This window comes from Oncorhynchus nerka, linkage group LG18, assembly GCF_034236695.1.
Source record: "Oncorhynchus nerka isolate Pitt River linkage group LG18, Oner_Uvic_2.0, whole genome shotgun sequence".
In the NCBI taxonomy this organism is placed as follows: domain Eukaryota; kingdom Metazoa; phylum Chordata; class Actinopteri; order Salmoniformes; family Salmonidae; genus Oncorhynchus; species Oncorhynchus nerka.
Window position 1 is genome coordinate 57,551,887 of NC_088413.1, and position 12,026 is coordinate 57,563,912.

Sequence of the window (12,026 nt, forward strand, 5' to 3'; positions counted from 1 at the left end):
TATGCAGCAGGCCGGTCCCTCCAACAGGTCCAAACACCACTAAACTTTTACCACCTACGCAAGAATCACGTGAAACAGTACGGAGAGAGTCTACGGAGACACAAAAAAGTACAGTCGAGTGCTCAAAACAAAACCTTGACTCAGACGTTGCAAGAGGCTTTTGCCCGCGGCACACTATATGGCAATGAATCACGAAGATGGAAGGAGATAAGAGCTGCCATGACAACTTACATCTGCAAAGACATGGCCCCAATTTACACGGTCGAGAAACGGGGTTTTCATGTGTTGGTGCAAACACTCAACCCAAGGTACCAAATGCAAATTGATATGTGACACATTAATGCCAAAATAACACGGAAGACAGGCAAGCCCCCCCAAAATATATATACAGTTGAAGTCGGAAGTTTACATACACCTTAGCCAAATACATTTAAACTCTGTTTTTTACCATTCCTGACATTTAATCATTAAATTCCCTGTTTTAGGTCAGTTAGGATAGCCACTCCAATACCTTGACTTTGTTGTCCTTAATCCATTTTTCCACAACTTTGGAAGTATGCTTGGGGTCATTGTCCATTTGGAAGACTCATTTACGACCAAGCTTTAACTTCCTGACTGATGTCTTGAGATGTTGCTTCAATATATCCACATAATTTTCCATCCTCATGATGCCATTTATTTTGTGAAGCGCACCAGTCCCTCCTGCAGCAAAGCACCCCCACAACCTGATGCTGCCACCCGCGTGCTTCGCGGTTGGGATGGTGTTCTTCGGCTTGCAAGCATCGCCCTTTTTCCTCCAAACATAACGATGGTCATTATGGGCAAACGGTTCTATTTTTGTGTCATCAGACCATGATTTCAGTTTAGAAGGATTTCACAAGGATTTCAGTTTAGAATAAATTGCACTCTATACTAAGCATTTCATAAAGTACATCTAAAGGCACCACATTCTACCCATCAAGTGCCTAGCATAAAGTACAGCATTCTACCCATCAAGTGCCTAGCATAAAGTACAGCATTCTACCCATCAAGTGCCTAGCATAAAGTACAGCATTCTACCCATCAAGTGCCTAGCATAAAGTACAGCATTCTACCCATCAAGTGCCTAGCATAAAGTACAGCATTCTACCCATCAAGTGCCTAGCATAAAGTACAGCATTCTACCCATCAAGTGCCTAGCATAAAGTACAGCATTCTACCCTGTGCTTCCAATGATCACTGATAATACTCTTAATGCAAACCGAGTGAATTGCTCCACATGCATCATATACTGTGGTACATACAAAGCAAACAGATATAGTGCTGCCCGTTCTAGGCACAGTGCATCCATATGACTTGACATCCAATGTTGTGCTACTAGTGCTTTTACAACTACAGTTAAGCAACAGTAAATGAGATTATCGCAAACATATCAATTGTAAAATGGTTTGGCTGAATCTAAATCAAATCTGCAAGCTTGTGCAAATGTCCAGTGTAAGAGAGTGAAATGGAAAGAGAGAGGGAGAGTGATGGGGATGGATGGAGAGGTAAAAGAGTTGAGGATCTTCGTCCTCAGGATTCTTTTGGACAGGCTGAGAACTCAATGTATTCTTCATTCTGAAACACACAAGGGGAAAGCGGTTAAGAGGTCAATTTCAAGCAGTGCTGTTCAATACAAAGAGCAGCAGTGATAACATCAAATGAAGGCTTTCTTTGCAATCTCTGCTACTAATCCACATAATTATCTCAGAGTAAACATCTCACCAGGCGGTCATCATACCAGACAACACAGCTTAGAGGCCATCACAGGAACAAATCACCAAAGCCAGGCAGACTACAACTGCAAAGGTTTGTGTCACTGTCTAATTGAACTCAACCAGGCAGCCATTTTGAAAACACCTGTTCAAGCCAGGCTACAACGAGTGGTACTCATGTAGGTCATACTCAGATGCAACACATCACCATACGATGAGAGGAGACACAGGTACGACCACCTAGCATAGGAGAATCCATAGAGCTAGCTGTGGCCATTCTAGACTTACCTCAGCATCATCTTTAGCACCACCTTCCGGAGACACCTGAAACCCCACCTCTTTAAGGAATACCTAGGATAGGATAAAGTAATCCCTCTCACCCCCCCTCCCCCTGAAAAGATTTAGATGCACTACTGTTCCACTGGAGGTCATAAGGTGAATGCACCAATTTGTAAGTCGCTCTGGATAAGAGCGTCTGCTAAATGACTTAAATGTAAATGTAAATGTAATCTTTAAACAGAGGCTGGAAGTAAGCAAAACAACATGTAATGAATGAACCTACATCCCTATTCTGTAGCCTACATGGTTTTCTAGCCTATATGTCAAATACCTCTTGGATGCTTCATGCCACACCATTCATTCACAATCATGGATCGTAGTAATGTTTTAGTTGTCGTAAATATATTGCTAAACTTGGTCAAATCTATTAATATACAGGGATGAGATGAGACTAATTCTCGTGTTGAAAAGTAAAATGAAGATAGAAAAAAAGTGGATAATACAGTGTGCTGAACTGGTTTAGGTTCGTCAGACAATATAAACTGACAAAGACCGGTACAGTAAAATATTATTCACTTCGTTTGATTTCAGTGAGCTCAGGTCGGAGAGCTAAGCTCTCTTAATTGAAGCAGAGATGAATGCTGTTGGAGGAGCACAGAGGAGAACAGTAACGCTAGATCATAGTCCATCTCTTACCTGGGCGTGGGACTGGCTGACCTGGTGTATGAAGTCAATCACAACATCATTCCCCACAGCCTTAGCCTAAGAGAGAAAACCTAATGATCCATCTTACAAAACTAGTCTGGGTTACCTTCAACAAATCACATTTTATTGGTCACATGCAGTTGTAGCGAAATGCTTGTGTTTTTAGCTCCAACAGCGCAGTAATATCTAACAATTCACAACAATACACACATCTAAAAGTAAAAGAATGGAATGTCAGGGTGGCATAGACTAAAATACAGTCGAATAGAATACAGTATATACATATGAGATGAGTAAAGCAAAAATATGTAAACATCATTAGTGACTAGTTTTCCATTATTAAAGTGGCCAGTGATTTCAAGTCTATGTATATAGGGCAGCAGCCTCTAAGGTGCAGGGTTATGTAAACAGGGTGGAAGCTGCCTAGTGATAGCTATTTAACAGTCTGATGACCTTGAGATTGAAGCTGTTTTTCAGTCTCTCGGGCCCAGCTTTGATGCAGCTTTACTGACCTCAACTTCTTGATGAACAGGCACTGGCTCGGGTGGTTGTTGTCCTTGATGATCGTTTTGGCCTTCCTGTGATATCGGGTGCTGTAGGTGTCCTGGAGGTCAGGTAGTTAACGGTAATGCGTTGGGCAGACCGCACCACCCTCTGGAGAGCCTTGCGGTTGCGGGTGGTGCAGTTGCCGTACCAGGTGGTGATATACAGTCCAACAGGATGCTCTCAATTGTGCATCTGTAAAAGTTTGAGGGTTTTAGGTGCCAAACCAAATTTCGTTAGCCTCTTGAGTTTGAAGAGGCGCTGTTGTGCATTCTTCACCACACTGCCTGTGGGTGGACCATTTCAGATCGTCAGTGATGTGTATGCCAAGGAACTTGAAGACTTCCACCTGCTCCACTCTGATGTTTTCTGAAGTCCATGATCAGCTCCTTTGTTTTGTCAACATTGTGGGAGGTTATTTGGTTATTTTCCTGGGACCACACTCCCAGGGCACTCAACTCCTCGCTGTAGGCTGTCTCGTCATTGTTGGTAGTCAGGCCTACTACTGTTGTGTCGTCTGCAAACTTGATGATTGAGTTGGAGGCGTGTGTGGCCACCCAGTCATGGGTAAACAGGGAGTACGGGAGGGGACTGAGCAAGCGCCCTTGTGGGGCCCCTGTGTTGTGGATCAGCGAAATGTTGGTGTTGTTTCCTACCTCCACCACCTGGATGCTGCCCATCAGGAAGTCCAGGACCCAGTTGCACAGGGCGGGGTTCAGACCCAGGGCCCCAAGCTTAATGATGCACTTGGAGGGTACTACGGTGTTGGATGCTGACCTATAGTCAATGAACAGCATTCTTACATAGATATTCCTCTTGTCCAGATGGGACAGGGCAGGGTAATGGCGATTGCATCGTCTGTGGATCTATTGGGGCGGTAAGCAAATTGAAGTGGGTCTATGGTGTAAGGTAGAGGTGATATGATCCTTAACTAACCTCTCAAAGCACTTCATGATGACAAAAGTGAGTGCTATGGGGCGATAGTCAGTTAGTATACAATCCTTTACTTTTCATGTCACATAACTAGTCTGTGTTCCCTATACTATCCATGTTACATACAGTGGGGGAAAAAAGTATTGAGTCAGCCACCAATTGTGCAAGTTCTCCCACTTAAAAAGATGAGAGAGGCCTGTAATTTTCATCATAGGTACACTTCAACGATGACAGACAAAATGAGAAAAAAAATCCAGAAAATCACATTGTAGGATTTTTAATGAATTTATTTGCAAATTATGGTGGAAAATAAGTATTTGGTCAACTACAAACAAGCAAGATTTCTCTCTCTCACAGACCTGTAACTTATTCTTTAAGAGGCTCCTCTGTCCTACACTCGTTACCTGTATTAATGGCACCTGTTTGAACTTGTTATCAGTATAAAAGACACATGTCCACAACCTCAAACAGTCACACTCCAAACTCCACTATGGCCAAGACCAAAGAGCTGTCAAAGGACACCAGAAACAAAATTGTAGACCTGCACCAGGCTGGGAAGACAGAATCTGCAATAGGTAAGCAGCTTGGCTTGAAGAAATCAACTGTGGGAGCAATTATTAGGAAATGGAAGATATACAAGACCACTGATAATATCCCTCGATCTGGGGCTCCACGCAAGATCTCACCCCGTGGGGTCAAAATGATCACAAGAACGAGGAGCAAAAATCCCAGAACCACACAGGGGGACCTAGTGAATGACCTGCAGAGAGCTGGGACCAAAGTAACAAAGCCTACCATCAGTAACACACTACGTCGCCAGGGACTCAAATCCTGCAGTGCCAGACGTGTCCCCCTGCTTAAGCCAGTACATGTCCAGGCCCGTCTGAAGTTTGCTAGAGAGCATTTGGATGATCCAGAAGAAGATTGGGAGAATGTTATATGGTCAGATGAAACCAAAGGAGAACTTTTTGGTAAAAACTCAACTCGTCGTTTTTCAGAGGACAAAGAATGCTGAGTTGCATCCAAAGAACACCATACCTACTGTGAAGCATGGGGTGGAAACGTCATGCTTTGGGCCTGTTTTTCTGCAAAGGGACCAGGACGACTGATCCGTGTAAAGGAAAGAGTGAATAGGGCCATGTATCGTGAGATTTTGAGTGAAAACCTCCTTCCATCAGCAAGGGCATTGAATATGAAATGTGGCTGGGTCTTTCAGCATGACAATGATCCCAAACACACATCCCGGGCAACGAAGGAGTGGCTTCATAAGAAGCATTTCAAGGTCCTGGAGTGGCCTAGCCAGTCTCCAGATCGCAACCCCATAGAAAATCTTTGGAGGGAGTTGAAAGTCCGTGTTGCCCAGCAACAGCCCCAAAACACCACTGCTCTAGAGGATATCTGCATCTAGGAATGGGGCAAAATACCAGCAACAGTGTGTGAAAAGCTTGTGAAGACTTACAGAAAACGTTTGACCTCCGTAATATACCCTTTGTTGGCAATGACAAAGTATTGAGATAAACTTTTGTTATTGACCCAAATACTTATTTTCCACCATAATTTGCAAATAAATTCATAAAAAATCCAACAATGTGATTTTCTGGATTTTTTTCCCTTTTTGTCTGTCATAGTTGAAGTGTACCTATGATGAAAATTACAGGCCTCTCTCATCTTTTTAAGTGGGAGAACTTGCACAATTGGTGGCTGACTAAATACTTTTTTGCCCCATTGTAACTAGTCTGTGTTGCCTTTACGATCCATGTTTGTAAGTTGGAGAGAGGCTCCCAGTCCCAAACACTCACCACCTCCATCGGCGTCTGCCCGTCGTAGCCTGGCATGTCCAGGTCTCCCCCGGCCAGGTGCCACATCTCCAGGCCCTTGATGTCAGCACTGGCTGCCAGACTGCGACACAGTACCAGATAGTTCAATGGGAGGGTTGATATTCAAGAGGTTTCATGATAAAGGGACTAAACAAGCAATCAGATATCTAATAACAGTAATAACATCAGGTTTTATAGTATAATCTTAGAATAAACAAACTACTTGATTCTGAATAGGACTGAGTGTGCTTGTTTGCTTCCAAAGACAAAGTCCTTGCTCCAGTAACAGACAAAATATTCACTTAAAAAAAAGAGAGATATCAGTTAAACGGAGCAATTCAGGGTTCTGTGGTGGTGGTGATGTTTGGATGCTGCAGAGGTATGAAGCTATGTGGTCAGGGAGCATTCCAAGTGTTTATGGCAAGACAACTAGGACAACTGGTCATACCTGCACAAACTATGTAGGATCAGTCTTTGGGCAATGCATGTGTGAGAAAGTGCTGTGTGTTTCTCACCTGCACAGCTCTGAGCCGGCATCCTCCAACTCATCCCTGGAGAAATGAGCTCCAGTCTTTCTCAGCAGCTTCACCACCTCTTTGTGTCTGAATGGACAGACAGACGGACAGACACACATGCATAGGTATGACCGACACTTTTCAAATATAGATGCTATACACAGTGTACTAGAATCAAGGAAAAGATGAAAGGTAGAAAGAAAATAAACATCACACAGTGTGAGTCAGAGTCAACTGAAACCATAAGGTGGAACAGTACTGATCCATTGCTTGAGGTCTGATTTATTAGGACTGCAACGTGCATTAGTCATATTTCTAGTTTTCAAAGTATCTGCTGACAGTGACCGGTTATGGCACTGTGACTGGGTGCTAAACAAGCAGGGACAAGTTCCAGTTAACCACCCACACATGGAGTTTTAACAGAACGTCTCAGCAGCTTCAAGGATACACTACACAATGGGGGGGCAAAAGGCAACGCTCCAAGTTGGCACACTCCTCAAACAGAGACATTTCTAAAGATGGCCAGAACCAGGGACACTTTGAGATAAGGTTTGGCCATAGACAGTGGCAAGCCAAGGCTAATGTATTTCCAGTCCTTTTGTTAGAGACTAGTCACAGTTTCTATCATCCATGAAACTGAAGACAGACAGGTAAGACTGGTTCAAGCAGCTCCACTCAGTTTCACTCCTTATATGGTCATAAGGAAGGTGGCTTTTGAAATGTGGTCTAAACTTAAAATGGCATAAAGCCTAAAAAACAAACAAATTCCATAAATTGTTATTTATTGCAAGTACTGTAACTGTTACAAAATGAAACATATTGCATTTTCATAGAGACTTAGTGATTTTGACAGTGTAAGAGAGCCTGAATGGGACAAGGCTATTTCCCCAAGCACACAGGTGTCTGAGGTTAATTATGCTGCCAGGTTGAAAATCCCACTCTGCAACCCTCTGTCCTTCAGTACCAAGTAAACATGGGCATGCCTGTGCCTGCCCTGGCAACGGTTTACAGCCACTTTTCTTGGTGCTCTCACACACACACTTGTACACACTTGTCTATTTCTCCTTGAGGCACCCACAACATGATATTTAAGACTGCAGCCTTGAATGTCTTACTGTCCCCAAGCGATGAGCACACGGCAATGTCAATGGATGATAATAAATACATGAAAATAACAATTTTGGGTGAAAATAAATACTGTCGCTATTGGCAGATTACAACTAGCAGCTAATTATTGTGGTGGCCTCAACTCCATCAAAACTCCTCTAGTTTCAACCCCCACCTGAAAGACCCAGTAGCAGTCCTCCCTCCTGGACATTATAGTAATTTAGCAGGCCCAGACTCCCTGCCTCAGACACTGTAATGAGCTGCAGTCTAACAGCCTACTGTTTGTACACCATTCCCTCTAAAGACTGCCATGGAAATATATGGAGGTTGTTAATGGCCAATGGGGATTTCAAATGCCCCACTTAATTCTGTGTGAATGATATCATTACTGTGTGATGCACACCCTCCTCCCTGGGCAGATAGAAGCCGTCAGTTAGAATGGGCTACTGGGGGGCTTGAATCATAAGGGATGGGTGAACATCAACTGTAGAGGCAAAGCTTTTAAGGACATATCATACGTCATTTCCACCAACACCCATCCCTCTATCCCTCAATGCACCTCAGCCACCCCCCCCAAAATGTAAAGCTCTCATCTTGGCCCACATGTTAGCTCAACCCTACCTGAAGCGCACAGCATTGCGCAGGGGTGTGTCCCCATAGCGATCTTTGGCGTAGACAGTGGCGCCCTGGCTCAGTAGATACTGCACCACATTGAGGTGGCCCTCACAGGAAGCGATGTGCAGAGGGGTACGTCCATCATAGTCCCCCAGACTTAAGTTACTGCCCTGATGACAAGAAACACATCTCTTACTGTATAGTTAAATAAAGGTTAAATAATAAATCAATATTACGGTGCCATGATCATACTGTGTATTTTAAAACCATGTATTGAGGTATCAAACCCATGTAGTCCTACACATTGACCTGTTGCACACCTTACTGTCACCGTTCAGACTCATCTCGAATTGATACTGGGTGGCTTGAGCCCTGAATGCTGATTGGCTGACAGCCGTGGTATATCAGACCGTATACAACGTGTATGACAAAACATGTATTTTTACTGCTCTAATTAACTAGGTAAACAGTTTATAATAGCAATATGGCACCTAGGGGTTTTGTGATATACGGACGATATACCATGGCTAAGGGCTGTGTCCAGGCACTCCACATTGAGTCGTGCGTAAGAACAGCCCTTAGCCGTGGTATATTAGCCATATACCACACCCCCTCGGGCCTTATTGCTTAAATATATCCCTTAGAAAATAAGCTAATTTCCCAAATAAGTATGTTATATAACATTTAATTGCCTGGAAACACAAGGCAATCATTCTCATGTCAAAAGTTCACTGCAAAGGAAGCCATATCAAAATCAATCTTTACATCAGTATGACTACTGAGTTTACTGTCTGCCATTTGATGAAACTCTGCAGGTATCTTTGGTATATACAGCACTGACCGGTTCAACCAACTGTAGCGTGGGACTTAGGGAGTAATACAAGCACACACACATTTCTCTTTCACCCTGTACACTGATGATATTCTGGGTCAATTTGACACAATACACTAAATACATAAATATTTGATACTTATACCAAAGTCATAAATGAAATGACACTTTAAGCTCATTTTTAGCCAAACTTCAGGTCACTGTCCTTCGGCCTCTGAACATCACAAGGAAAACATACTTATATCCTAGAGATAGTCATGGTTAGACCTTTATTGCATAAAATACAATTTGTCTCTAGCACAAAGGTCAAAGGTCAACTTGCAGGTCAAGTACAGAGTTATTTTGTTTTACAAATTAATTAACCCTACCTAGAGGACTAGATGAGGGGTCATTGTGAAAAAATGAAATGAAATAGTATTTCAGTGTTAAACTCACTATGGGTTCAAATTGACCTTCAACATAAGGGGTCTCGTAAAAGAAAATCAAATATGCTGTATTCTTTTCTAGGTGAACAGTCTTCAGAGTGGAACAGGAATAGATAGAACTGGTATTTAACATTGGATTTTGAGAGTAATTTGGGCTACTAGGCATCTATCTGCATTCTGCATTGAGCCAGGGAATGTAGCAGAACCAGTCAGGTCATCATAACATAACATATGTGCAAAGTCTGTGGTATCAGTATGGAAACGTGTCTATTAACACACAAACATATGGTTTGAACTTTGTCCTACAGTCCTGTAATCATGTCGTTAGAACAGGTGTTTTCTTCTCCCCCTCCTGAAAGTATGTGAGGTCAGTTGTTGCAGTGATTCTTTTTACTAACAGACATGTTATATTTCTGTAAATGTTCCTCACCATCTCCTTTATGGCATCCAAGGCCTCCAAGTCTCCTATCTTAGAAGCGGCACAAGCTAAGGTGGGTGTCAGAGCATCCCGGACGGCTTCTAGCTCCTGGAAATATCAGCAGAAAAACCATCAGCTGTCATGTCAATACAAAGACTGACAATCAGTGGAGGAATGCTGTATGTAACATGTTGTAAGTGACACCTATAAAAATTGGATTTAAAAACCCTACCGCTGGGCATTGCAATAACTTTTTTTGTACTTCATTGGGAGCTCTGTCCTATCAGATTAGCAGGAGCCCGATGAAAACATGTTAGGTGGAAAGTAACCCTGTAGACTCAGTGGTGGTGACAGTGTGTGTGATGTGGCTGGCTGTGCGGTGGCCTCACCTCCTTACAGCTGATGCTCAGGGACTTGGCGATGACCTGGATGAAGCGACTGTCACTCAGAGTGAGCTTGGCCCCCTGCAGATCAGCGATCATCTCTCCCCGCAGGTTCTGACTCAGCATCTGGACAGGTACAACAGAGACAACAAAGGACAGATAACACACAAACACAGTCAACACAGACAAGCATGATCAAGGATTACACCATCGTGTCACTGACCTTAATCCGCACGTGAATCATCTCTGCCATCTATTGCCGCTACCTTCTTGTTAAAATATAACTAACACAGATGTCACTCTAAAGTTCAGCCTAATGTTGACATTCGCTTCAAAAGATTTTCTATAAGGGTAATGAGTGTGTTTTGACTGGGACTCCTACCTTTCTTTTGGCCTCTATGCTGAGGTCCGTCCTGGCCAGCACATAGGACAGCTTGCACAGGGCAGCCTCAGGAGTCATGTCACAGCCTGCCACCAGTCCTGCGTCACTCAAGGCCTGAGGGGATCAGGAAGACATGTTAATTAACAAACATCCATTCACATCATGTGCACTCTCCCACTCCCACTGAACACAGGGTTCTGGTGTACCTTTCCAGTGGCGTACGATGTGGTGACAGAACCCCTCAGACACTGGGTGCAGTTGACCATGATCACGCCCCTCTCTGTGGCATTTCGGAACTCCTCAAGCAGGTCAGCACAGTTATCAGGGGCGTTTCCACTACCATACGTCTCCAGGACAATGCCCTCCATGGGCGCCTGCAGGAAGGACTTCACCTGCGCACGGCACACACACACACACACACACACACACACACACACACACACACACACACACACACACACACACACACACACACACACACACACACACACACACACACACACACACACACACACACACACACACACACACACACACACACACACACACACAGAGAGAGATACAGCCAGCAAGATGAGCGGCCATCTCAGTGTGGCTTGTGGACAAAGGAGTGTACGGAGCTAGTGTCAACCTGCCCAGACCTACCCTCCCCCCTCCTCCAGACCATTATATCTCAGGGTGATTCACTGGATCCAGGAGATCTCTTCAAAATACCAGCTCTGGCATCTGGAGAGGAAATGGCTCAAATGGCCAGGCACGGGGAACCATTAACTTCAAGGTTAATGATTGACAGCATCATTTCACTTGGCAGCGAACCTTAGACCTAACTTGTGGAGGGAGGGAAACATAGCAAGTTATCTTCCATTGGATTTTGGATCAAGCGGCTAGCTAGCCAAAAATGTAAACAGAATCCCAAATAAACCCCATGCTGGCAGAGACCGCGGAAGGCGGAGGAGAGTCTGATGCATAATCAAAGAAGCAAATAAAAACATATAAAAAACAATAAAAAACAATGAGACAGTAAACATTGAGATAGATTGAGACAGTAAAACCATCCTCCCCTCAATCTGTAGCGAGGGAGGCGTATCTAAGTGTTTAAGTGTCTGTGCCAAGCCCCTCGTCTTTAGCGGGTAATTGGACATGCCCCATAACCCGGTCTCCTTTTTCACTGGACTAAACGCCGCTCCCGGCTGTATGCAGACCACTTGGAACGCCCACACGATGCTGGCTCGTCAGAAAACACAGTAGGACCTGCATGAGAGGATTCACCACAACAGAGCTACAATGAAGAGTTTTAGATAAATATGGCCCCAAATGGCTGTTCTGATTTAGTCTTTCT

General features: G+C 43.9%; 1 protein-coding gene across 7 annotated transcripts in view; it reads right to left on the bottom strand.

The window, feature by feature from the left end:
• Nucleotides 1-374: 374 nt before the first annotated feature.
• Nucleotides 375-12,026, bottom strand: part of LOC115146197 (60 kDa lysophospholipase-like) — a 60,483-nt gene continuing 48,831 nt past the window's right edge. For 3 of the 7 annotated variants that reach the window (XM_065004216.1, XM_065004217.1, XM_065004220.1), the window contains 8 exons: nt 10,894-11,079; nt 10,688-10,801; nt 10,312-10,431; nt 9,935-10,030; nt 8,254-8,417; nt 6,526-6,612; nt 5,993-6,092; nt 3,230-4,126 (listed from right to left, as the gene is read on the bottom strand). In XM_065004216.1, coding sequence (XP_064860288.1) covers nt 3,572-4,126; nt 5,993-6,092; nt 6,526-6,612; nt 8,254-8,417; nt 9,935-10,030; nt 10,312-10,431; nt 10,688-10,801; nt 10,894-11,079 — 1,422 coding nt within the window. In that variant the 3' untranslated portion in view covers nt 3,230-3,571. Of the gene's footprint in view, nt 1,597-2,021; nt 2,775-3,229; nt 4,127-5,992; nt 6,093-6,525; nt 6,613-8,253; nt 8,418-9,934; nt 10,031-10,311; nt 10,432-10,687; nt 10,802-10,893; nt 11,080-12,026 lie in introns of those variants that run through there. The other 4 variants (XM_029688124.2, XM_065004218.1, XR_010459761.1 and 1 more) reach the window with 3 other exon arrangements.